Below are 27,046 nucleotides of genomic sequence, written 5' to 3'. Positions count from 1 at the left end.
AGCTTGTAGAATATGCTTCAAAGTTAATAGAAATAGCCATTAAAAAGCACAAGTGAATCAGCAAATGGACAGCCACTCTTATTTTCCGATTTTTTAGGCAGTGATAAAGTGTGGTCGTGGTAAACACAGCAAACATTTAAAACAAAAGGAATCTTTCTTTATTTCTAAAATTTCAAACATGGACTTAAGATAAGGCCGTGGTGTTCTGGTGAAGAATCTGTCAAATCTTTATCTTACATAATATCGTTAGGACACAAGTTCAAACTGAGCTTTTCAAATATGCAGCACAACATGACTGACAGCGTCGGGGTTTGCTGTGACTGTTTTTTCTCCTGTGATGAACACAGTGTATTCTCTATCACATTTTCAAAATAAAATAAATTTTATTCCTCTGAGTACAAGATTTGCTTCAAAGTAACTAGCACTGCAGAGAAATGAAGTCAAGTCAAAAGTACAATAAGTCAGAAGTTGCCAAAAAACTCAAGTAAAAGTACCCCCACCTTGTTATCATCGACCCCTGGTGACTTAATTTATAGTTACTATAGCTTTAGTGCACAACGTCGATTATACAGTATATTTTGCACATTCATCACAGTTGTCATTCTGTTTTTATTGTAGCGAGAGTATCATATCTTAACTTTTGTTTTGCTATAATTGTTATGGTGGCCTGTTAGTTTTGGGGTTTTTTTTACTTATTTTTGGTAGATCCGCCCTGGTTTTTACTCTGTTTTGCTCTGTAGGAGATACTCGGTGCAAACATTTCCTCTGAGATTAGTATCAACCGAAGGCCAACCGGAACCCATAACCCTGTGAGTTGAGGCGAGGCGTTGGGAACATTTTGAATGCGACACCGGCGTCCTGTATTCACTTCCGTAAATACACAGCTCTCTTCCTTTTGCGAAGACAGTTCACACGTGCCTAGTTGTTTACAGCGTAGTTTGGACTTTACCGTCAAAAAATCTCTGAACATTCAGCTGTGAGTACAGATATAGGATAATGAAACCAGTTCGTCTCTTCTGGTTCAGCTGGATCTTTTAGCCGAAGGATAGCTAACGTTAGCTTAGCCAAAACAAGCGTTACTGTTTTGCATTAGGGACAGTGAACATGGAGGTAGACGGCCGGGACTTTCTGAACAGTCCTCCCGTGAAGACGGTCAGGTTCGGGGGGAGTGTTGCGGAAACGTTAGCGAAACACAAACAGGTGAGTGCTGACGTCGTGTTAGTCTGTTTTTAGCCGTAACCATGTGAAATAAAGTTTTAGACAGTTCAGCTGCTGCTCGGTCACTCCCAGCAGCATGTGAACACAAAGCTCTTTGTTGCTTTAAAAACATGGAAAACGTCAAGCGCTCGGAAGCTTTCCTGTCTGATTGCCTGCTTCTTTTCTCGTTCGAAGGGAGACTCCAGTGATTATGAACTGCTGACGCATCAGCTGGCTGATCCTGAGATAAAGGTAGAGCAGAGCATCAGTGTGTTTGAGGTGACCTGGGATCCGTGATGTCACTACGTCATGTTACGTAGCTGTGTTTGCCTCTCCTCTGACAGGATGCCCAGATCATCAGCTGGCTGCAGGAATTTCGGAGTTGTGTGACTCAGCTGACCAAAGACCAGGAACAGCTCATCTACACCATCTTGGTGAGTGTAGAGTGGTGGGATAACCTCTGTGAGACTTGTACCATGTTTAGAGCTGAAACAATTAATCGATTGATCAGAAACTGTTTCTTAAGTCATTTTTTTGGCTTAAGTTTGGTTTTTTATTATTTCAAGCGAAAATGTCAAACAGTTTCCTGGTTCCAACTTTTTCAGTGTCATACTGAACTGCTTTCCTTTGCTTTGCATTGTACTGATCTGAATCGCTGTAGGTTTATGACAAGACAGATAAATCAAGCAACATGAGGACATCAGGCTGGGCTCTAGGAAACAGTGAAGGACATTTTTCACAATTTTCTGATGTCATAGACCAGATGCTTAATCGTATAAGTAATAAAATAATTGGTAGATTGATATTATAGTGGTATATTATGAGTCCACTGAGCAAAATATGTGCGGTGTCGGAGTGGGGGGGTTTCTTCAGTCTCTGACCAAATTAATACTGTGGGCGCCCTGAAATCAGATTTTAGAAGGAATATTGTGTTTAATGTTAGTATAGTGTTTTTTTACAACTGCAATGATTAGTTGATCAGCAGAAAATTATTGTGAAATGAACAGTCGGCCATTAAACATGCAAAGTTCTGTCTGATGCAACACACATTCTCCACTCAGAGTACAAGCTTCTCCCCTCAGGCAGACATTAGAGAGTCCCACCGACTGTCATTCATCCTGACCTCCATCAGAAGTTTAAATAGCACAAACGCAGATATGAATGTAACATATGACCTTTGGAATCATTGCCAAAAGTCGAAGTTATAATTTGATTGTGTTCACACGATGAAACTCTTCCCTCTGTGTGTGTGTTTCTCTAGAGGCTTCCATGGGTGGGTCGGAGCCAGGCTGTGGTGGAGGAGTACATGGCCTTTCTCAGTAACCTGGTCTCAGCGCAGACTGTCTACCTGTGTGCCTGCCTGAAGATGGTGGTCTCCCATTTCACTCCCAGTATGTTCCCCTGACTGGTGGTAAAATAGTCCAGTGTGTCATAAATTAAATTCTAAACTCAGTCTGTTGACTCGTCTCATTGTTTTGCATGTGTTTACATCAGGCAAAGGGTGAACAGTGGCCCTCTGTTACATCACTTTGTTTGTTTTCAGAGAGAGTGACCATCTGTGAAGGAGGAGTGGATATCTCTGATTCAGATGATGAAGATGAGAGTAAGTGCCATCTGTCTAATTTCTAAAACACTTGTATCAAGTGGTCTGTTTCTGTGGTTGGTGTTGTGGCTACTTGCTGAAGTGTGGGGAAGAACAGCGAGAGCTGGAAGGTGTGAACATAAAGCAGAGCAGTTTACGTCCTAATCCTCAATCTGTTGGTGAAATACACATGAATGAACTCTCCACTCTTCCTTCTGTTTGTTCAGACCTCCCCAGAAACTTCGATCAGAGTCACCAGGCGCTGCAGCTCATCGCCAGATACGTCCCATCGTAAGTCACCTCATGTGTAGCTCTGCCAGTTTCTCTCTGTGATATCAGCAGTGTGAGATCCTTTGAGGAGGTTTGTGCTGTCCACACCGGATATCACATCAGCCAAGGAGTGACAGAGCGGTGGCAGAGCAGTTGTCCATTGATGTAAAGTTTGTCCATGACAGTTGGTATCTTTTGTATAATTAGAAACTTCACTCATTTCTTCCTCTGTTCAGTGAGTTCAGAGTTTGTGCCTTTGAGTTCTTTCCCTTTACTTTTGATCACTTCCTTTTGTTTAAGATGTTCAGATTTTGCTATAATGGGACGGAGGCTGCTGTGAGAACGTGGACACTGTGAAACATTATCTTCTGCACTGCATCATGTGAAAGTTTCAGTGCAGTGTGTGTGAATGCAGATCACATTCTCTGGGTTCTCCTGTTGATTTTCAGGGATTATGCTCTTGCTTCTACATTGAATATCAAATATATTTTCTTAGACTAACCTGTACATGTGAGCAGTCAGCATTTTGATGGTGGGTTGGGGGATCGTGTTGTTGTTTCTAAAGAGTCAGAATTTCATCCTGACTGTGTTCTAGACTAGTGAGAACCTGTTGCAGTTCTCAATGTAATGGCTCAAGAATGGAGTTAAGTTTCCTGTTTACTGATTCAAGGTCGCTCTGCTCAGTGTCAGTAGTGAGCAGGTCATCTGTGTCAGTGGCACACACGATGTCACATTCATGCTTCTTCATGAGTTTGAAGCACTTGTCAATAAATTCCACGCTTTAATGGGTGAACTTTTTCAGTCTTGATATTAGGAGAAGAAAAAGCTGAGTCTGCTAAATCCACAGGAATACAGTGTTCCAGCAGATGGGTGCTGCCATGTGTAATCTCACCTCTGGTTACCCATCCTCACACAGTCCTATGATCTTCATCAGATCTTCACAAACACTGCTATAAAGTTTGTCATTTCTGTGTATTGTATGCCTTCTTCCTTCAGCACAAGTCGCTTTCTGATGCCCATTCTGCAGGAGAACTTCCCCTTCATACAGAAATCCTCCAGAACCCTGGTAAGAGACACATGAATGACGCTGCAGATCACACAGGCTGTCAGATCTGACACACGACCATCGAGACCTCATCAGCTAGAAACTATGGTGACCTCAGGAAAGTGTTGGCCTGTGGAGAGGCAGCAAAGAGGTGCTGCTGTTATTAGATAGAGCGAGTGGAATCTGATCAGTTTTATCTGTGGTTGGCAATGATCAATATAACACTGATCAGGCTGCGGAGGTGGTAAAATGACACCTCTCTCACTTCACTATGTCACAAATGCATCCTCTTCCTCCATGACAAACTTGCTTTGCTGCTGCAGCCTGACACTCAGTATGTGTACATGAATATTGCCAGATATTGTGTGATGAACATTGTTTTGTGTCTGAACTCATTGTGTCACACACAGTTAGCGTCTGCTGGTGTCGTGGCGTTTGGGTGATTGACAGCTTGTTGTTCTCTTCAGGAGTGTTACGTCCACAACCTCCTGAGGGTGACGGTGTACATCCCGTCCATCCGACGAGATGTGCTGGAGGTGATCATTGGAAAGATGCTCAAACTGGACGTGAGTGGTTCACCTGTAAATAATTCAAACAGCTGATCCAGTGCTTTATGGAGTAGGAAGGTGAAAGTCACAGTTTTATATTTTATTTTGAAAGAATAGGGACTCTGTGGAGAGTGGGCATAGAGTCTTGTTGACACCCCACAGTGTTTTCCTGAGGATTTTTTTCAGCAGTGGGGGAGGGGTTGACCCAAGCAGCGGTACCTTTCATTTCATTTATTGGTTTATTTAGTAACAATGCACATTAATCAACAACATCAACAACAACACAGGCTGTGCGAAGCAGATGAAACCAGCAAAATACCAGGACAGTAACACAACAACAACACTATTCTTTTACATACAGCAGCATGAAGCAACAAAAACACAGACAACCTTTAACACACTGATGTGCAGACCAGCAATAAACAGTAGTTAACAATAGGGTAAGTCATCAATATGTTGTGCCTTAATGCACCAGGACCACCAAGGTCAGAGGTCTGAGCACAGCAGACTCATCATCATACAAAATGAAAAAAAGATTCAGAACTGATAACATCACTGTTTACATGAACACGCCACATTACTGCTGTGTCTGTGGTTTCAGCCCAGACACGCAGACCTAGACTTCATACAGTAGGTTTTACATGTTCTACATGTTATGTTATGTTTTACAAGTCTGTAAATCTTGTTGAGTTGGTCCAAATAAATGATGACTTCCACAGGAGAATAGTGAGGTGTGTGTGTCTCCTCCAGTCTGTAAATGTGTGTGTGGTGTGTTTCAGGTGAGTGCATCCCGGTCAGACATTGAGGAGGCAGAGGAGAACGCAGGGCAGAACCAGAGGGAAGAGGAGCAGACTGAGGAGGGACTCTTCGACATGGTAACAAACTCTTTCCTCTGGTAGATCGATATACTTAATTCTTTCCTCTGGAGGACTGAAATGAAATGTTCAGTGTTTGAAACACGTTGTACTTTGAAACAGCAGCAAATGATATTTAGGTTCAGGTTATTGAGATAAAAATAACTTGGCTGACATCAAACATAAAGCATCTGTTATTTACAGCACAGGAAAATAGCGAGTAGATGTAAAAGAACAAAATGTGTCACAATAAGCTAAATAACTCTGCCTCGACTGGTTGGGTTTAAGAGGGTTTGTTTGGCTCTAAAAACTGAATATAGAAGGAAAATAAGGAGTTGAAAGACTAAAAGTATTTTAAATTGCAGCTGGAACAGAAGTTGAAATAAAAGTGTTGAAAGGAGTTGAAGTTTGAGTGTAAGAATGAGTTCAAGTTGAAGTGTTTGTGGTAAAAGGAGCTGGAATTGTCAGTTTCTTTAACACATTCAGAGAATCTAACAGGTGAGACAGGTAAAGTGTAAAGTAGCTGAAATATCACGTGTGAAGTGAAGCTACAGAAGGAAGTGAGACAGAAAAAGCTAAAAAACTGGTATCAAATATCATTTATCTGGTGTATAGACTGGACATGACTGTAGAATAATAGAATATATAGAAAGTCAAAAATATTAATATATCACAATAGATAACAACAACTGAGGCTGTGTAAACACAATCTGAAAAGGCTGCTGTCTTTGTGTTACAGTGATTTATTTTTACTGAAGTTGTTCAGTTTCCTTCACTCTGTGTGTCTCAGGATGAGGATGTGGCAGCAGATCAGCCCCCCCGGACGACTGTGATGGCTCATCCAGTGGCTGAAAGGCTGGACGTCCTCATGGCTGTGATGATGGCTTACATCAAGGACATCTGCCATATCAGCGGTAGATCACGAAGCCTTTACACATTTCTCAACATCAGACTGATCAGAGTCAGGAAGCAGCTAAAGGAGCTAAAAGAATTTCACATGAGACATTTTTACTTGTTTACTTAGATGTGTTTGTATCCTCGACGGGGGATGTTTTTGGTTGTGTGATGAAGTGTGTGATAATCAGTGCTTTGTTTTCTCTCTCAGGCTCTCTTCGTGTGGACAGGACTAAGGAACTGTACAAAGATCTGTTGAGTGTGTTCGACAAACTCATCCTGCCAACACACGCTTCCTGTCACGTCCAGTACATACTGTTTTACCTCTGCAGCTTCAGACTGGTCAGTATTCCTACACTGTCTGTGTAATGATGGGAAACATCAACATGTAGCAGTCTGTTCCTCAGCAGTGAGACACGGGATGAGCCGCACCGAGCTGGACCTCACCTTGGTTTTCTTGTGTGTGTGTTCAGGATCACTGTCCTTAAAACCCACAAACACCCTCAGAGCTGCACCAGTCACTATTCTTATATTAAGAGTGGATCAAAGACTGTAAAGTGAAACGTGTGACTTGTAGTGGCAAACCCACAGAGAATTATCTCCAACTCTGCACCTCCCCTCAGCTCTGCAGCACCTATCAGCCTCTTTTAGCTCATTGTTTTGTTTTCATGGCGAACTCTGCTCTGGTCAGGCTGGTCTCCAGCAGCAGCAGCTGTATTCAGTGAAAATGCTCTGATAAACCCATGACACACAACCTGGGGGAGACCAGACCACAGCCAATGGGAGCGTGAATATTGGACATCCTGTCAGCAGATGAAGGATAATGTTACTGTGTGTTTTCAGAGTGCGGAAATAGTTAGAACATGTTCACCATAATGATTTAACAAGGTGATAATTCTTTAAATAACTGTTGGGGTTATTAAGTCAGTTAATGCTGCTTTCAACTGAATGAAATCTTATTCTACTGCTGTACCACACATCTGCTTTACACAGCACCAGACTTTCTCTCTGAGGAAAAACATCTATAGCCAAAAGGGAGAAAAGTATAAAGAGATTTTTGGTTTCATGACAGTGCCCCCACCCCCATATATCACATTCACCCACCACCAAGTGTCAAGTGTCTAATGCTGTATCACCTCTACTGCTTTTCCTGTGCATTTAAGAAAAAGAAGATAAATGATGTGTCACTCACATGTGGTACACTGTGTACACAGACACTCACATGTAGTACACTGTGTACACAGTTTTAGGATTATGCTCCTGAACTGACACTAAACTGATCAAATGTGCAGTAAAGAGGAAAAATATCTAAAAATCACTTCTATGTTAATCTTCAACATATTTACCGTTAACTGACAATGACACAATGATAATGTAGAATCCTGTATTTTCCCGCCTCAATGTTGTTGCTCATCATCTGGACTGTAGCTGAAGCTCAGAGACTCGGGAACTTCAGTCTTGATGAGTCGTAGCTTTTATTTACTGACAAACAGCCTAAAGTGAACAGACATTACATTGCTACGTTCACAGCTACACTGCTGATGTAGTTTCCACACACGTCTGCACATGATGTGTGCAATATCATAACTGATCTCAGTACAGTAGGAGCTGAGTCAAGGACAGGACTTCGGCTTTAGCAAAGATACTCTATACAGATGATAACGTATTACAGGCAGCTCCACTAGTATGAAATGTTATACACTTCCTGTCTCCTAAGTGGGCATGGCCATGATAGCTTGTTAATGTCAAAACATAACAACATTATAATAGATACAGTTTGAATTTGTGCCTGATTTTGCTGCTTGTTTTTATCTGCTAGCTTAATGTCTGATCAAGATCATATCAGTCTAATATCACTCTCTGTTCTCCCTCCAAAAACAGTGAGATGATAACAGTAATAATAGTATTAAGCAAAGAAACACAAGTTTTATTTTAACTTATAATTCATAAGTTGCTCTAAACTTCAGTGGTGGGAAAGCAACATCTGCACCAGTGAAACCAGAGCAGACCCACAGAGAGAAGAGATCTGTGTTGCAAGGTCGTGTGAGAGTGTTGCTCAGACAGAGACAGGTCAGGAAAGGTACATTTTCTGACTATGACTATGGGGTGAAAGAATCGGTCATAATCTCTGATCACGTTCACTTCTCTCATTCGAATGAATGGGATGAATAGACTCAGACCTGCCACTGGTCTCCTAAAGGGGTGGGGAGGTGGAGAAACCCACATGACACAGTCACAGGAAATAATTGAAAATGACCCGTCAGAGACAGTGGAGAAGCGAGATGGTTCATTTGGATGAAACATTTCTGGGGCCCTTCATGTTTTATATTTCCTGCTGTCTCTCCTCAGGCCCTGGCAGAGGCCTTCCTGGATCACCTATGGAGGATCCTGCAGAGCCCCTCTCAGCCTGCTGTCCTCCGCCAGGCTACTGCTGGATTCCTGGGAAGCTTTCTGGCCCGAGCCAAGTTCATCCCTGTCCCGTGAGTTCAGCCGTAGTTACTGCATAAAGGCCTCTGAAAGCCAAAGCAAGTAGTTTATTCTTCCTTGTCCAAATGTCCATGAGCTGCTGTTCTAATCCAGTTTCCCCCCTCCCTCTGTCCCCTTACAGCACTGTGCGGGCCTGTCTGGACCTGCTGCTCTCCTGGATCCATGGCTACATTGACAGTCAGGACAGCAGTGGCAGACAGGCCTGCTGTGACATCAGCCTGCACGGGCCCTTCTACTCAGCCTGCCAGGCCGTCTTCTACACTCTGATCTTCAGGCACAGAGCCATGCTGGAGGGCAACATGAAGAAAGGTACGACACACACCTCTGGACCGGAACACATGGCAGCAAATCCATAGCAAATAATAACGTGTGTGTGTGTGTGTGTGTGTGTGTGTGTGTGTGTGTGTGTGTGTGTGTGTGTGTGTGTGTGTGTGTGTGTGTGTGTGTGTGTGTGCGCGCGCGCGTGCGTGCGCGTGTGTGCGTGTCAGGCCTGGAGTACCTGCAGAGTCTGAACCTGGAGCGGGTGGTGATGTGTCAGCTGAACCCCCTCAAAGTCTGCCTGCCTTCAGTCACTAACATGTTTGCTGCCATCACCAGGTACACACACACTCTCCCAGTGACTGACAACATTATCTCTCTATGACATTATTAATACTGATACATTAATGCCTCAGCCACAGTTTACTGTTGTAGCTGCCTGAGCTGGAGCTGGTTTTCACTACTTTTTATACAGTTTGCTAGTTCAGTCAGGTGACTGCCAGCCTAGGGGCCGTGCCCCTCCAAAGGGTCAACCAGATAAATCTGAGGGGTCGTGAGATGATTCATGAGAGAGGAGAAAGTTCTGTTACAGTCCGTGGTCATATTTTAGACTTTTCTCTAATCTTTCCTGTTTTGTGAGATATTTATTTCCTCTCCCTCTTTGGGCCCTGAACAGTTACTGAAGACAAGGGGCCCCAGGCAGACAGCTTGTTTTGCAGAGATCACAAGTAAAAAATATTGGGAAACACACACTTTCATCCTGACAATGTGTTGTATTTTATGAACTTATCATGCTTTTGGATATACAGTTGTACTTCTGCTGTCAGAGTAATGTAGTAAAGTAAAAAGTACAATATTTACATTAAATGTTATTTCTGTATCAACACTATTTTACCCCGATGCTAACAGCACTTGTTACTGCCTCTAGTTGCCATTTTCAACTGCCAGATGACATGAAGAAAAATCTCTCACATGAACTCTGCTGTAAACAAATGTCACAACAAACACACTACAGGCTTCAGTGCTCACTGGCTGACAGAGGGCAGTGTGGCACCGCTTTACAGTGTGAGAGAGAACTGAGTCATCAAATGTTGTTGCAGAAAGTATCAGGTGGTGTTCTGCTACACCATCATCGAGAGGAACAACCGCCACGTGCTGCCGGTGGTCCGCAGCTCTGCAGGAGGAGACTGTGTGATCACCAACACCAACCCGCTGGACAGCTTCTTCCCCTTCGACCCCTACCTACTCAAGAGGTCAGCGTAGCTCTCTTCATTATTCTGTCATGAAATGTTTTTGTGTAGCACTCTGACTTTTCTCCTGTGACATCATTACTGTCAGCACCCTTTGACCACTTGTCAGATCATATCAACGTGTTGTGCTGCCTTCAGTTGCTGCAGGGTTTAATGAGCTGAAGGAGAAACTTCAGACAGTATGAAGCATCTGGGGACAACAGATACTGCAAGAATATCTCAACCTGATCCATAGATCAGTGATTTACCTGCATTCCTGCTTTAAAGTGGCGTTTTTCTTTAAATTAAGTCACTATGCATCACTGTGGGAGGTAACACACTGGGCCCACTGATGAAAGTATACCAATATTTATATATACAGTATATACAGTATATACAGTATTATGAAGCTAGAAAGAAGGTGGTGTTCTTCTAACCTGGAAGAATCTCTAAAGGCTTGGAAAGACAGCCTATTGGCGTATAAAAAAAGCCTCCGTAAAGCTAGAACATCCTATTATTCATCATTGATAGAAGAAAACAAGAATAATCCCAGGTTTCTGTTCAGCACTGTAGCCAGGCTGACAGACAGCCACAGCTCTGTTGATTCATCTATACCTTTAGCCCTCAGTTGTAATGACTTTATGAGCTTCTTTACAAATAAAATTGTCTCTGTTAGAGAAAAAATTCACCATCTCCTCCCCACAGCCGGCTCAGATGTACTGTCCAGTTCAGCAGCCTCAGAGTCCACTGTAACTGGTTTATATTTTGACTGTTTCTCTCCTGTACATCTCTCTGAGCTCACTTCAACAGTTTTGTCATCTAAACCATCGACTTGTCTTCTAGACCCCGTTCCAACAAGGTTGTTCAAAGAAGTTTTTCCTTTAATCGACACCTCTATATCAAGTCTGATTAACTTATCTTTATCAACTGGTTATGTACCGCAGGCTTTTAAAGTTGCAGTAATTAAACCTCTACTTAAAAAGCCTACTCTTGATCCTGATGTTTTAGCCAATTATAGACCTATATCCAACCTCCCCTTTATTTCCAAAATCCTTGAGAAGGTTGTTGCAAACCAGTTATGTGATTATTTGCACAGGAATGGTTTGTTTGAAGATTTTCAGTCAGGTTTTAGAGTCCATCATAGCACAGAAACAGCTCTGGTTAAGGTTACCAATGATCTCCTCATAGCCTCAGACAATGGACTTGTCTCTATACTTGTCCTGCTAGATCTTAGTGCTGCATTTGACACCATTGATCATAAGATTCTATTACAGAGACTAGAGCATATGGTCGGCATTAAAGGAACCGCACTAAACTGGTTTAAGTCATATTTGTCAGATAGACTCCATGTTGTTCATGTTAATAATGACTCTTCTATCAACACTACAGTCAGTCATGGAGTTCCACAAGGTTCTGTGCTTGGGACCAATACTTTTCACTGAGTCTGGATGACATCACCTTGGCCTCCAGTGCTACAGTCAGAAACCTTGGTGTCATTTTTGACCAGGACTTGTCCTTTACTTCACATATAAAGCAAGTCTCTAGAACAGCCTTCTTCCACCTGCGCAATATTGCAAAAATCAGGCCCATTCTGTGTCTAAAGGAAGCTGAAAAGCTAGTTCATGCATTTGTTACCTCAAGACTGGACTACTGTAATTCTTTATTGTCAGGATGTCCCAAAAATTCAGTAAAAAGCCTCCAATTGATCCAAAATGCTGCAGCACGAGTACTGACAGGAACTAGGAAACGAGATCACATCTCTCCTGTGTTAGCTTCTCTGCATTGGCTCCCTGTAAAATCCAGGATAGAATTTAAAATCCTCCTCCTCACCTACAAAGCCATTAATGGTCAGGCACCATCGTACCTTGGAGAGCTTAGAGTTCCCTATTTTCCCAATAGGATACTTCGCTCTCTAAATGCAGGTCAACTTGTGGTTCCCAGAGTTTGTAAGAGTAGAATGGGGGCAGAGCCTTCAGCTATCAGGCTCCTCTCCTGTGGAACCAGCTCCCAGTGTGGGTTCGGGAGGCAGACACCCTCTCTACCTTTAAGATCAGGCTTAAAACTGTCCTGTTTAGTAAAGCTTATAGTTAGGGCTGGCTCGGGTATGTCTTGAACCATCCCTTAGCTATGCTGCTATAGAGCCAGACTGCTGGGGGATTCCCATGATGCACTGGGCTTCTCTCTCTCTCTCTCTCTCTCTCTCTCTCTCTCTCTCTCTCTCTCTCTCTCTCTCTCTCTCTCTCTCTCTCTCTCTCTCTCTCTCTCTCTCTCTCTCTCTCCTCCCCACCCCCCCTTTTTTTTAATCTCCTCCTAAACCCAACCGGTCGAGGCAGACGGCCGCCCACCCTGAGCCCGGTTCTGTTGGAGGTTTCTTCCTGTTAAAAGGGAGTTTTTCCTCCCCCCTGTCGCCAAGCGCTGCTCTTTGTGGGAACTGTTGGGTTTTTCTCTGTAGGTCTTGACCTTACCCTGTAAAGTGCCTTGAGATAATGTATATTATGATTTGGCGCTATACAAATAAAATTGAATTTAATTGAATTATGAACTGAGTGTCTGCTGCTAGGAAACCAAACATTTCCTGCTGCTGCAACTTCACATTAAAAGTGTCTAACTGCTATTATGATGTAATCACAGGGAATACAATGCGTTTGTCAGCGAGCTCAGCGCTCACTTTTATCATTTATCAAAAATGCTTCAACAAAAAACTAGTAATTTTGTCAGCGGATCAGTTTGAAATATTGCAGGGGAGCACCACCAAAACTGTCAGAGTGTTGCTTATGCTGATTGGTGCACTGCCATGAAATTTCTGCAGAAACTGGTGATGGAGAATAAAGTGGTTTCAGTGGGTCCTCTGGTCCTGGGCTGCTGCCTGCACCCGAACCTTCCTGGAGGAACATTAGAAACTATTGTCTCCTTTGTCTTTGGACTGAATGAAAACTCCACAATGTCATCTCATCTCATCTTTAATGTGTCCACACAGGTCTGGTCAGCTGATTGAGCCACTCTACCAGGTCTGGGAGGAACTGGCAGACATGGAGCTCCTTCCTGCCAAAACAGGCCAACAGGTGAGATGGCACAAAGATGAACAAAGGAGAATCCAGTGGTTCAATACAGCACTGATAGAAAATCAGGGATTTGAAAGAGAAACAAGCTGCAACCAATGATTCTTTTCATTTCTGTGAAACTGCTGCAGCGTCCCTTTAAGTCCCTTTTCTCTGAGGTGAAATGAAGGACACATTTATGATAACATGGGAAAAAAACACAGAAGTGAATGACTGACATGTACAGATATATTCAGTGTTGGAACATAAACATGTTGGAAATGAAAGATAAAAATAGTTTAAGTGATGGGGCAGAAATGAGGGGATGGTCACCTGGTGTCGTTGTGTTCTGTGATGTGTCCACTCTGTGTCTGTCAGGGCTCGAGAGAGGATGAGGATGACTTCTTGTGTGAGGAGACACCCAAGACAGAGGGCATTGTGGGAATGACTCCCAGCTCCTATGACTCAAACCTCCGCAGCCCGAGCAGCGTGGGTTCGCCCCCCTTCGGCCTCCAGAAACCATTCTAGTCCCTGATCATGAACCATCATGTTGTGATGGACTGAGACCCCACCTGCTGTGAATCCACAGACCAGAGCAGACAGAGAGCTGCCACAGACTCTATGGACAAGAAACTGACCTGACTCCACCTTACATGTCATTTATAAGGGTTCAAAGCCACAGTTGAAGAGAGACAACTGATCTCTGGTCAGAAAACACATTCATGTTCATGACCATGAATGGTTAGTGCCACACTCTAGTGGAAGTAACTGACTCCAGTCTGATCTGGACTTTTTCACAGCACTGACTTCAGTAAAGGACGTGTTGGCACAAACTGTGTAGAAACTCCAGTGATTCAAGTAAAGTCTGCATAGGGATGTACTCAACACTGTTGTAGAGCGGCCTCAGCTTTGGCTGTTTTCTGTTGGTGAATGGGTAAATTGAGCTCAAGACATTGTTGCACTGTGAGTAGTAAATTGTTATTATGAGGCAGTTGTATTAGCTTATTTATGAAACTCATTTTACTGCAGCCTGATGCAACAACACAAACGTTTCTGTGATCAGAGAGAAAAGTCCAAGTCTGCATGGAGTCCACCTCTGGAGTCCACCCTACAGTGAGCCCCACCAAACACTACGCTTGAGTATCTCATAGCCAAACAGAATGCATTTGTAGTTGAAGCAACTTGGAGCTGAGTGTGAGATGGGAGAAGAGAAATAACCCATGAGAGTGTAGCAGGAAACAGTGGGTGTGAGGGGAAAGCAGCAGACACACACAGCAGCACACAGCTACTAACAATATTAATAATGTCATTAGCTGAGATGAGCTTCATGGAAAACAAAAAGGAGATGGTTTGCTGTAACAGGATGCAACAACATCCAAATATATGTTGTAATATACAATGGGCAAATATATAATATAAAGAGAGAGAGAGAGAATAGTTTCAAGTCTGGTGTGAAACAACAGCTCCTGTGAACCATGAGACAGTCTGAATCAGACACATCAGAGCCTCTTCCAAAGGTTTTCTTAGGACAGAATTTCTACTTAGTTTTATAAACTGCTGAAACTTGAGCTAAATTATTTTTTTTACAGAACAAGGTCTGAGGGTGATGAGGACCCCTCACTCATCCTGGAATCTCTTTGAACAGTGAAGAGACCAGCGCTGTTTTCAGTCAGTGTACATGTGGGCATGTTGTTTTAACACAGACTTGAATAAATGTGAATGTCAAAGGAAGCGTTCTAAGAATTGGTTTGAAATGAGTTATCTGTTTAAATTTTAGCTGTGTATGTGTGTGGGGGGTTGTTAACTCTGTATCTGTAGATTAAAGTCAGTTAATGTTTTTCTCCACCACATCTTTCTATGTTCTGGCTTTAGTTGTTTCTGCAGGAAACTGCACACAGCTCGTGTTTGTCCTGTTTCAAATTATTTCCCAGGCTTGGGGCCGATATTTGATGATATCAAATATCAAAATATTGTCCTCTATATGATATTTTCATAATATAAAGTTATATTCTTTCTTTATTGTTTTGTACAGTCTGCCCCACTGCAGACTTTCACCATTATATCGCTGCATTGCTTATTGTGTCTTGACATGTGACATGTTATAAACTTCTGTTTCGTGGCAGCGTCGCCATGCTCACAAATAGAAAAAAATATCTGAGTATGGCCTCTCTTGGCCTCCATCGACCTGAATTGAACTGAGATATTAGTTTTTGGATATTGTCCAAACCTGTCTTTCCCTCACAGTTTGTAAAACTGTCCTCCAGTAGAAAAAGACATGAAACTGAATAAACACAACATCAGGTCTGGTCATCAGTTATTTCTTTAATATAAAACAGTAACAGAAATAACATGAGGCCACACCAAAGATGCAGTCTGGTTGAACTACAGGACATGTCAGAGTCTTTAAAAGCATTTGCATCTGTCTGTATAAATAAAATCAATGTTCCACTTGTAGCCTACGACTGATGCCTGTCTAGACTCTGTAACTACAACACACATTTACACAGCTGGAGCTACAGCAACATTAAAGCCCCTCCTGGAGTCAGGAGACACATGAACCATGCAGTGACATGAAGCTGCTCAAGTCCAGTACCTTTAAAAACTTCATTCTTTGCCTTTTAATAATGAGTGAGGGCACAAGGAGAGTTAGCATGATGGGAGAAGGGACACTGTTGTTCTGAATGAACAGTTTGTTACCTCTGTGGCAGAGCTAACGAGTGTGAGGAGGCAGATGGCAGCGAGTCATTATGACACAGGAAGACTGAACAGAGCTCAGGATTGTCCTCTCCAAGCAAACAAGTCCTGCTTTACATGCAAATCCATGGAGTGAATCTATGTGTGTGATTAGAAAAGAAGTCAGGGAGGAATATTAACATGGCTTACAGCAGCGTGTGTGTTGAGGACTCGGTCATGCAGCTCCTCCAACACCACCTGCTCTCGGATGAACACAGAGAGAATTCCAGCAGACGTTTTATTTGGCAGAGCACTTGTCAAAGAGACTTCTGTACATGTGATTTATTGCTGAATGATGAGAGTCCTGCAGTCACGGCTGAGTTCAGCACATCCTACTGCTGAACCCTCCAGAGACAGTCGAAGATTTCAAAGGAAGACACTAATTTGATGTGTGCGAGGAAGCTTTGGCATTAAAACCTGAACTGAGGATTTATTGGATTTGTTGAAGTGATGTCATTATTTCCAGAAGTTGTATTGGATGATGTCGTGTCTGGCTGTTGACTGTGCTGTGGTCAGTGTTGGGTTCAGCCTCTTCAGCCTGCCCCGGCTTCCCACTGTCCCCTCTGGCTCTTTGTTGCTCACATCTGATGAGGGCTGACATCTGGGCCTGACGCCGCCTCTGACGCACTCTCTGATGCTGCAGGTCAGAAAAATACTGTGAGCATGTAACAGCAGTAATCGTCATTTTAATCAACGCCATGCATTTATTACTTTACTGCTTCTGTGTGATATCATCTGTGCTCTCACCATCATGTCGTGAATTATGATTAGTTTGTTCCTGTTTTTCCACACTCAACAGAACTCAACTCAACTAGATAAAAAATAGAATAAAAAACTGAATAAGGGGCTTAGAAAAACATGAAGACTTTTGGAAGTATTTAATTTCTTTTAAACAAAAATATTACTTCTCAGTTCTGAATCATCAGCTTTAATTGATTCTTCATTTGTTGTCACTCTTGTAAAAGAGATGCTGTTGGAGTTGATGCAAACAATGTAAATGTATGAGTTTGAATAATAAGGATATACTCAAGCAACAAATCAATCAAATGCAGGACATAATAGTCCATAATGTTCATTTATATATAAGACAAATAAGGTGTGCAACATTAAAGCATTCATTAATTGCACCACCACGTTTGTGATATAGCGTTTATCTTGTACACGTGGCTGTTTTTACACAGGCCGGACTAAGAGACGACTTAAAGATAGAATCTCTGAACACAAGAATGCCATTAGAAAAGCTGAATGTCATTATCCGATGGCAAAACACTTTTACAGTATGCATAAAAGTGATCCAGACCGCCTCATGGTCGAAGGTCTTGAAACCATCAAAATGGCTGATTATTTGTCAGTTAATCATTTGGTCTATGATATGTAAAATATGTAAAAATCTCAGGACTAGAACTGATTCAGAATTCAACTGCTGGATTTTTACTGGGCCTGAACAAAAGCGATCCCAGAACACCTGTCCCAGCATCACCTGTCTGAGCTGGCTTTGTCTACATTTTAGAATAGATAGATTATTGTAACAGCCTGAGCTCTTACTTGTCTGACTTCAGTCCACAACCCAAATACTTTCAGTTTCGGTTACTTACTTATAGAACAAAGAGAAGCAGCAAATATTTACATATGAGAAGCTGATGTTTTTACATGGAAAATGAATTAAACAATTCAAACAGTTAAATGATGACTGATAGGACTGATTAATCCACAAGTCCTACAGCTCTAGTGTAGCTCTGTACCTCTGTCGTCAGCAGTGACGCTGCAGACTCCCTCCACCAGCTCCTTGGCCTCCGCAGCCAGCTGGAAAGCAGGATCAGGAAGTGGTGACGGGGTGTCAGGGCTGTCGGTGGCTGGAGATGACCTGTTGCTCCTGACATACACAGAGCACACGTACACACAAATCCACACACAAGCACACCCAAACACATAGGAAGAAGGATTACAATAGGACTGCAGTGGTGGTGGTGGTTGGAGGGCTGATAATATAATGTTTAGGGTCTCTTACCAGCCTTCTCCACCAAACAGGCTCGGTGTTGTCAGCACTTTGTGGACGTTCTAAAGAGACAGATAATGTAACAGTTATGCAAGGTTCTGTGACAGAGGTTCTGTGACAAAGCTGTTTCATCAGTTACACTGAACCAGGACAGACATCAGGTCACAGAGAGAGAAGGTACTGAAGAGTTTTCAGAGACAGTGGATTGGGTCCAAAACACATTCTTTGTGTTAGAGTCTTGTTGTACTGTCTCCCGTCAGCTGTCAGTGTTGATTTTCTCTCTGGGTCTGTGTCGACCCACTGTGATGTCACCCACTGGTTTGTGAGCTGCTGTTTTGAATCCTCCAGTTTGTAATTCTTCCGTCGCCATCTTGGTTTTTTGAAACCAGAGGAAACCATATTTGGAGGAGAGGGTGGAGCTGAGGAGGAGCGAGGGGTGGATCTGACCTGCTCTGTACTCTATCCTGATTGTCGGGCAGGTCGCAGCGTGTGGTACAGTCTGTCAATCACATGGTAGCCCCGCCCTAATGCATCCCCTGCTTTATAGTCTATTTTCCTCTAAATGGAGCATAATTTAAAAAATGAAAATAAGTTTCTGAATTTCCCTACAGGGATAAATAAAGTATTTCTTATCTTTTATTTATTTGTCTTATCATGTTGCAGTGAAGAAGATTTGAAACAAGTGATTGAGACTATAAACTCATCAGGAAAACGTTTAGAGGTAATAAATCAAGTGAGAAGATTCAGAATCTATGTCAATTTTTATAAATGGTCAGATCTTTTCCACTGCTTCATATCAAATCTGGACTAGTTTTGGTGTGTGTGGGGATTTCCACTTCCCATCTCAGTTCTGACTTAGGGAGTGGTTCTGAGTTCAAAAATAAATTCAACATAGAAACTGCATTTCAAGAACATGAAAGTATTTGTTACTTTTGTTGCTCTGTGTGACTTGACATTTGTTGTACAAATATCATACATCCTGTTTATATTCTAATGAACAGAGTTTTAGTTCAGGCAGAGCTTTAATCAACCAGTGGACTAGTATCATCTAACAGGATTCATGCATGTGTTCCGAATCACGTTGGCTCTTACAGTCTGACAACAGAAACTCTGTACTCACTGTAGACTGTACATGTGTGACATGTACTGAAAGGGTCTGAAATCTCAGTTCACTATAGAGCAAACTCCTGAAAGTCTTTGAGTTATATAAAGATTATGTGAATGAATAAGGATGTTACACAGCCAGAGTTTTTTTTTCTCGTCAGTCTCTGGACCCATGGTGCCATGTGATGTTACCAATGCACAGACACCAAATGCCTGATAACCTGTGGAGCTGTTCCTTCAAGTCTTTCAGATGCACGAGAGAATAAAACTACAACATGTTCATTTTCCTGCTTCAACATTAAACACATTAAATCTTTCAGCACAGATGGGGCTCAGGAGGAAAGACGTTCAGTGTTTGAGCTGGTTTATCTAACTGCAGTGTGTCCTTCAGCCAGTGGGGGGCAGACTGGCTCCATGACTGTTGGGGGGCTGATACATGAAATGTTAAGCGCCGCCATGGACATTAATAACTGGCTCGGTCTGCTGAGTCCACTGTATGAGACTGCACAGTGTCCAGGTCTGTGCTGTAACAGGACACATGCTGATCATCATGGAGCCATTTCTCAAGTCATTAATTAATTTGATCAAGCTCACTGGTGACAGGGGGGAGTTTTTCCTCCCCCCTGTCACCAAGCGCTTGCTCTTTGTGGGAACTGTTGGGTTTATTCTGTAACAAAGTAAGGTCTTGACCTGACCCTGTAAAGTGCCTTGAGATAATGTATATTATGATTTGGCGCTATACAAATAAAATTGAATTGAATTGAATTGAAAATGAATCCTTACAAATATAGCACTTATCCACCAAACAAGTTCCTGACACTGAAGATTTGCTACAGGCCAGAAAAAGAGTGAATCTTAAATCTGAAATATCTCTTCCTATTATAATTCCTTCTCCTGACCTGCTCCTTCTCACAACTGGAAATCTGCGTCTTTTCATTTGAAAGAAGACAAAGAAAAAAGAAAAATAGACTGTATAGTATTTTGTGGGCAAAATGAAAACTGTAGTTTTGAGCCTTTAAAGTCAGATAAAGAGAGGGGGGAGATACCAGTGTGTCCAGTTCATGTTGTACCTGAGCGAAGCCCAGCAGTTTCTTGTTGGAGATCTCCAGGTGTTTCCTGCTCAGCTCGGACTTCCTCAGCTGGCAGTCGATGGTCGTCAGCCTCCTGTTCAGCTCCACCACCTCCTCCTGACAAATACACAGACATGCCCACTCAGTAATGTGTGTCAGTCACAGCCTGTATTCAGAAACTGAGCCTTAAAACCAGCCATCAGGATTTCTGCAACTTTGTGATGTCACAACAAAGCAGTTACTGCCCTCAGTCCCGCCCACCTGGACCCAGCATCCAACCAAGCAGGAGAGGAGGCTCTGAACTCCTTTGAAGGAACTACACCGAGCCACTGGTTCAGATATGTGGACGACACATGGGTTAAAATCAAAACCAAAGAGGTGCAAGCTTTTACTGAACACATTAACTCAGTGGACAAAAACATCAAGTTCACCAGAGAGGATGTCAAGGACAATAGTCTGCCCTTCTTAGATTGTGACGTCCATATGAAAAAGGACAGGAGCCTCCACATCGGGGTATAAACCCACACATACAGACCAATATCTACCTTTCGACTCACACCAGCCCCTGGAACACAAGCTTGGTGTTATCAGAACCCTGCAACACAGAGCTGATAACGTAGCCACCAGCTCACAGGCCCAAAGGGTAGAACACAAGCACCTGAGAGGCGCCCTCACAACTTGTGGTTACCCCAACTGGACCTTTGTGAAAACTGCTTCTGCTTCCAGAAAGAAAAGTAGCAAAATGGTTGAGGAAGAAAAACCAAACAAGAGAAACAACATAGTCATCCCATATGTGTCTGGGGTATCAGAAAAACTCAGGAGGATCTTCAACAAACACCGTATCCCTGTGTATTTCAAACCCAGCAACACACTCAGACAGAGACTGGTACACCCCAAGGACAGAACACCACACACCCGAAAAAGCAACCTGGTGTATGCAGTCCAATGCAATGAGGAATGCAAAGACCTCTACATTGGAGAAACAAAACAACCACTGCATAAACGCATGGCCCAACACAGGAGAGCTAACTCCTCAGGCTTGGACTCTGCTGTCCACTTACATCTTAAGGAGAAAGCCCACTCCTTTGAGGACAGCAAGGTTCACATCCTGGACAGAGAGGACAGGTGGTTCGAAAGAGGAGTGAAAGAAGCCATCTATGTGAAAATAGAGAAACCATCCCTCAACAGGGGAGGGGGCCTCAGACACCACCTATCTCCAATTTACAATGCTGCCCTTTCATCCCTTCCCAGGAGATTCAACAATTTAACCTCTAAGAGAAACAACTGTTCACAAGTGGCATGTGACTCCAACGACTGTGGTTATAACACAATAGGGCTCTATCGAAGTCGAAACCAACTCTCCACCAAGACAGTCACTCTAACGACTGTCGTTGGCACATGGAGCACAAAGGGAACCAATGACATCATCAGCCTTGTGAAAACCCCTCCCAGAGGTTAAATACCTGGGTCTCCACACCAGATAGTTGGACCAGTCCCAGCCTGGTCAGGTGCGAGAAAGAACTGATGAAGCCTCTTGGATGAGAGGTGAAACGCCTTCCTAGACAAATAACCAAGTCCAGTTGCTTTTGATTTAAAACTCCTTTGATATACTATGACCTGGACAAATGAGAATATTCACAGGCTGTTTCTCTGAGTGTTTACCTGAAATCTGCTACATTTTTATTGGATCACTCAGAAAACAGTCACCCAATCAGAAGAGAGGCTCAGATCCTCTCTTCTGATTGGCTGACTGACCTGTTGTTACTAGAGCTCCAGAGAGAAGCCTGAGAGAGGAGATGTAAAACTACACTGAGATGGTTTTTGGTTGTTAAAACCACAAATAGATCTTCTGATGGAGATCAACACTGCAGATAAAACACTGAAGAAAAGTAAAACATGGGACCTTTAAGAAGAACATAAATGTTCTGAAACCATAAAAGAACACACGGTTTCCCTGGACAGCAACAATATCCTTTAACTGTGTGACACATGAACCAACTACAAAAAACTGAAATTTGCTTTTGACCTGCACATGATACCAATACTCTTACAATATCAATACAGCACCAATACTGATACAACACAGATACTGATACAATATCAATAATGTTATACCAATTTCATACAATACCAATACAGATACAATGCTGATACTGATTAAACGCTACATGACAATCAACTGTCTAGAAGTCAAAACAAAGTGTATGACATGACATATACAGGCATCAGGTGAATCACTAAATGTTTTTTTTTCATTTGCAACTTTTTGAGTCAAGTTTCCAAAAAAGAAAATGTGAATTACTGTCCATCTCCACCAGCTGCTGTTGTGTGAATATTAGGAGATATGACAGGAGATAAACAGCTGGTGGAGATGATTCTTTAGCCAGCTCCATTAATAATATCCACAGAATCCATTCTGTGTTTTGATGTGCAAATTTAAAATGTGCATACTACAGGTGAATGGAAACACACTGAACGAAGGAGGAGGGAGAAAGAGAACAAATGAAGGAAGGAGGAAGGGAATAAAAGAAAGGCAGTAGAAAGGCAGTGGTTGATCAGACGATATATTTAAACTCATCTAACCATGTGACTGTGTGCTGCCACAGCTGTCACTTTTTTGGTGAAGAGCTTTCTGAGACTCTCTGTCCTCATTTGCAGTATTCTCTTATCTTCTTTGTCACTGGGCACTGCTTTGTCTCACAGCTGATTCCTGTGAGGCTCTGTGCCAGTGTGCAGCCACAGGATTTACCACTTGAGATGAAAAGCCACAGGTAGAGAGGCTGTAAGCCCAAGAGCCAGAGGAAATAACTATAAAGCCTTCTTTTCATCAAAGCAGGCTGCTGGTGAAAACAGAGGAGGAGCTCAGAGGCTCAGTGAGTAAAGGCTGTTGGAAATGCAGCTTGATGTGTTTCACTGGGACAAGGCTACAAACGCAGGCAGCTGGCTGCAGGGCTTCCAGCTTGTGACGGAGGAGGACGGAGGGAAGACAGAGGAGGAGAAACTTCATCATCACACAGTCAACTGTTGGTTCTGGGTCTGAGTCCTGTGGAGGTTGTTCCCACACACAGCTGCTTTACCTCCTGTCTACAGGTGATTGATGTGACGTTATCCAACAGAAACACACATTCAGGCAAATGAAGTATGAACCAAAACCTACACCACAGGTATCTACGGGTATCTACAGGAACCAAGTGTCAACCCACTGGGATGTCACCTACCGTGATGTCACCCATCGGTTTGTGAACTGCCATTCTGAAGCCTCGAGTTTCTAATTTGTCCATCTCCATCTTGGTTTTTTAAAACCAGAAGAAACCATATTTGGAGGAGAAGGTGGGGCTAAGGAGGAGTGAGGGGTGGATCTGACCTGCTCTGTACTCTATCCTTTTTTTTTTTTTTTGAACATTTATTAGTAAAGATCCTTGACAAACAGTCTCACACAGCTCTACACACACCAATAACAAGTTAGTCTTTGTCTCTACAAAAACATAAGACAGGTTATACATAGATCCATAATCACATCGCAATCAAAGTTCACATTATATTTATTATGCTAGGTATAACAGAACAGAAGCCCATCTTTCTAAGCAAGTGTCCATCTGGAGTTGTAAACTCACAGTTATCTTTTCCATATTGTTGACAGCCTTAAGTCTTTGGGTCCATTGATCCAGGTTAGGTGGATGAGGCCTAAGTCAATTTATAGTAATTATTTTATGGGCTAATAACACAAGAACTCTAAGCATATACGCCTTGTTTCTCCCCAATCATTGTAGAGATGTATTGCATAGGATCGACTGATGTGGTTCAAATGGACCATTTAAGTTAAGGGTCTCCCCTCTTTCCCTATTCACCGCTATTCACCAAAAAACTTGTAATTTGGGGCAGTCCCAGAAAATAGGAGCAAAGTCTCCTATTAGACCACATGCTCTCCAACAAAGGGGACTAGTTTTGTTGTCACAGTTGGCTATCACGAAGGGTGTTTTCAAAGATCTTAATCTCAGCTTCCACCCAAATTCCCTCCATGCTGGGCTACTCAGGCACTTATGCCAGGCTATCCAGGTTCTTTTCCACTCCTCGTCTTCAATTATAGTATTTACCTCCAACTCCCATTTACCTTTCACATCTAATGTGTTGTCAGTTAGAGCCATATGAATTGAGTTACAGTGTTGAGCAATGGCCAGAAGTGTTTTTGCAGAACATTATGACAACACAGTGAAGTTGAACTTTGACCTTTTGGATATAAAATGTCATCATTGTATCCTGTTTGTGATGAGTTATGGCCAAAAACATTTTCACAGTGACCTTGACCTTTGACGACCAAAATCTAATCAGTTCATTCTTGAGTATAAATGGACATTTGTGCCAAATTTGAAGGGATTCCCTTGAGTACATCCCAAGAGCTTGCATTCACAAGGCTAAAACTGTGTTTTGCAAGGCCACTGTGACCTTGACGTTTGACCCTTCAAGGTGTAACTGAGATATCCCTTGCACAAGGATGGGCCATGTGGACAATCCTCCTTTTTACCTTTAATATCCTGTAAAAATCTTCCCAAGTAAAAGTATCAAAATGCACAATACAGTTATCCAGAGAGTAACATTATATCATTATATTATAGCATTATCATTATTGTAATCAGCCTTGCTGATGCAAAGTTAAACTATATTATTATATATTTTACTTGTTTTTCACGTTTTCTATGTAAATTCAGAATCTACAAAGGAACTCATAACTGAAATCTCACAGAGCAGGAGGAGAAAATATAATAAAATAGTTAAATAGAAGAAATAGTTAAATACCTGTTTGAAACTGACCTTGGTGGCCTCCACTCCGTGTGCTTGCCTTTTGCTGGCCAGCTGGTTCTTCAGGTCTCTGATCTCAGCCTCCAGCAGCTGGATCACCTCCTCGTAGTCCTGCTCAGCACTGCTGGTCTGCCGCTGCACCGCCTCGGCCTCGGCTGCCTGCAGACGACTCTTCAGACGGGTGTTTTCCTCCACAGTCAAACACGCTTTCTGAGGAGAACAGAATGCTGGTCAATAATTGAAATAATAAATTTCACTGGAATCTAAGCAACCCGTTTCAACATCTGAAGTCATGGACTGTAAAATAACACCACATGCTGGGTGTACCACTGTGGACACCGTCCTGGCTCTTCTCTCACCTCTGAGGTCTTCTGCAGCTCCTCCTCCAGGGTTTTCTTGCTGTGCTCCATGTCCTTCAGCATCACCTGCCAAGAGAAGCAGCAGGTGAAGCCCAGGAGGATTTTACAGCTGTATCACCAGGCTAATGGGTCTGAGCCCTGTGTGCCTGGGACTGGCTGGGAGAAACCACACTACATTACAGAAAAACTCCCCTCAGCCCTCTTCAAGGTGGCACTTTTCAATTTGGTCAATTTGAGTTTCATGTTCTGAACCTACTACTGGCATTACAGGTCTGTAAATGCAGACTAGAACACGCCTAGTGTATCTGCTCACATCAGCCAAACAGACAGTGGGCTGAGGGGATTCATCACCTCATAAATACACTCAGCTCCAGCTCTTGTCCTGGCATCCAGTCATTCCTGTCTTTATATCAGTTACATGATGTAGAATCTTTGACAAATAGAAATTACAATTGTTTGATACAATTGTGTCTGTTTGGAGGTCACATGAGCTTCATCCATCTACCACTACTTTCTGTGAGTGTGTGTGAGTGGGTGTGTGTGTGTGCTCACTTTGAGATGCTTCATCTGGGTCTGCAGCTGCTTCACCTCTGTCTGAAACTGCTCCATCTCCTCACTGCTGTAGCTGCATTCTGATTCATATGTCTGCACACACACACCCACACACACACCCACACACACACCCACACACACACCCACACACACACACACACACACACACACACACACAAATGTAAGAGAATTTGTGTTTATGTCTCAGAGACTGTGAGAGGCTGTGGGAGGCTGTAAGAGGCTGTCAGAGCAGCTTACAGGTGAGTGGAAGGCTGACGTGTCCATCAGACTGGCTGCTTCATGATAGGAGAACATGAAGGGACCTGCCCCTAAACCCAGCTCGTCAAGGTTCTCCTGGAAGACGTTCCGAGTAGCCTCCACAAAGTCTGAGGGTCAACAGACAGACAGAGAAAGAAAACGTTAGCTAAAGAAATAACAGAGTAACCACACTATTGGACAATGATCACTGAAGATCACAGAGTTCAAATACTGTCTTTTCTGATTGTTCAAATGAAGTCCACCAAAAATGACTCAGAGGGGTCTTTTAGGTTTGGCCTGGTACGCTCAGTAATTAACAGTGAAAGATTAAAAGTGCCAGACTTGTTTTCAAAGCACCAGCGGCTGTACTCAACAAATTGAAGTTAACATCACACAGTACGGTCATCTCTGAATTTTTATAAAGAGCTAAAAGTTTCAGTTGTGTCATTAACAGCCACAAAGGGAGAGCAGGTCTGTACACTCCGACCACAATCACACAATTATTTAGCGCAATACAAACTTTCTACTGTGACTACATTACAGCACAAGTCAAACTGTATAAATGGCCTCATCTCTACTATGGATTTCTATCCATTCTAAAAGGTCAGAATCATCCAGGGCCACCTCACAGTGCATTTTTCAGATAATACCACCATATCAGGATCTGTCTGAGTTACTTTGAGTTTCAGCTGATTCAGTTTATCATGCTGAATAATGCTCCTTGTATTTAAAAGACTGAAACCTTTCCTATTCTTAAAATCTGAAGGATTAAGGA

The 27,046-nt window shown here is 42.7% G+C and overlaps 2 protein-coding genes and 1 pseudogene across 6 annotated transcripts in view; 2 read left to right on the top strand and 1 right to left on the bottom strand.

Annotated features, from left to right (window-relative positions):
• The first annotated feature begins 847 nt into the window (after positions 1–847).
• On the top strand, positions 848–15,861 carry rrn3 (RRN3 homolog, RNA polymerase I transcription factor). Its single transcript, XM_071501361.1, has 17 exons — positions 848–1,200; positions 1,393–1,449; positions 1,542–1,631; positions 2,459–2,588; positions 2,741–2,800; positions 3,007–3,070; positions 4,046–4,115; positions 4,562–4,660; positions 5,422–5,517; positions 6,287–6,410; positions 6,602–6,732; positions 8,740–8,870; positions 8,999–9,186; positions 9,366–9,474; positions 10,236–10,388; positions 13,342–13,426; positions 13,781–15,861. Exons 1-17 carry the CDS (start codon positions 1,105–1,107, stop codon positions 13,928–13,930), a joined length of 1,833 nt encoding a protein of 610 aa, XP_071357462.1. The 5' UTR covers positions 848–1,104; the 3' UTR covers positions 13,931–15,861.
• On the top strand, positions 10,680–12,567 carry LOC139634738 (uncharacterized; annotated as a pseudogene).
• LOC139634746 (syntaxin-binding protein 4) overlaps positions 15,705–27,046 on the bottom strand; it is an 84,023-nt gene continuing 72,681 nt past the window's right edge. For 2 of the 5 annotated variants that reach the window (XM_071501357.1, XM_071501359.1), the window contains exons 14-21: positions 26,272–26,399; positions 26,014–26,106; positions 25,462–25,527; positions 25,100–25,312; positions 20,306–20,422; positions 18,144–18,193; positions 17,878–18,008; positions 16,564–16,772 (exon numbers count right to left, since the gene is read on the bottom strand). In XM_071501357.1, coding sequence (XP_071357458.1) covers positions 16,714–16,772; positions 17,878–18,008; positions 18,144–18,193; positions 20,306–20,422; positions 25,100–25,312; positions 25,462–25,527; positions 26,014–26,106; positions 26,272–26,399 — 857 coding nt within the window. In that variant the 3' untranslated portion in view covers positions 16,564–16,713. Of the gene's footprint in view, positions 16,773–17,877; positions 18,009–18,143; positions 18,194–20,305; positions 20,423–25,099; positions 25,313–25,461; positions 25,528–26,013; positions 26,107–26,271; positions 26,400–27,046 lie in introns of all 5 variants that reach the window. The other 3 variants (XM_071501358.1, XM_071501356.1, XM_071501360.1) reach the window with 3 other exon arrangements.

This window comes from Trachinotus anak, unplaced genomic scaffold (genome assembly GCF_046630095.1).
Source record: "Trachinotus anak isolate AG129_WGS33_773 ecotype Australia unplaced genomic scaffold, CSIRO_AGI_Tana_v1 ptg000017l, whole genome shotgun sequence".
In the NCBI taxonomy this organism is placed as follows: domain Eukaryota; kingdom Metazoa; phylum Chordata; class Actinopteri; order Carangiformes; family Carangidae; genus Trachinotus; species Trachinotus anak.
Note: the sequence above shows the minus strand (reverse complement) of the source record. Positions and strands in the feature narration are given on the sequence as shown.

What these genes read in the sequence shown, in the direction of transcription:
- rrn3 (XM_071501361.1), top strand. Translation starts at nt 1,105, where the DNA reads ATGGAGGTAGACGGCCGGGACTTTCTGAACAGTCCTCCCGTGAAGACG. An exon ending in TTCAGATGATGAAGATGAGA is followed by an intron (nt 2,801 to 3,006) that starts GTAAGTGCCATC and finishes CTGTTTGTTCAG; the next exon opens with ACCTCCCCAGAAACTTCGAT. An exon ending in ATGTTTGCTGCCATCACCAG is followed by an intron (nt 9,475 to 10,235) that starts GTACACACACAC and finishes ATGTTGTTGCAG; the next exon opens with AAAGTATCAGGTGGTGTTCT.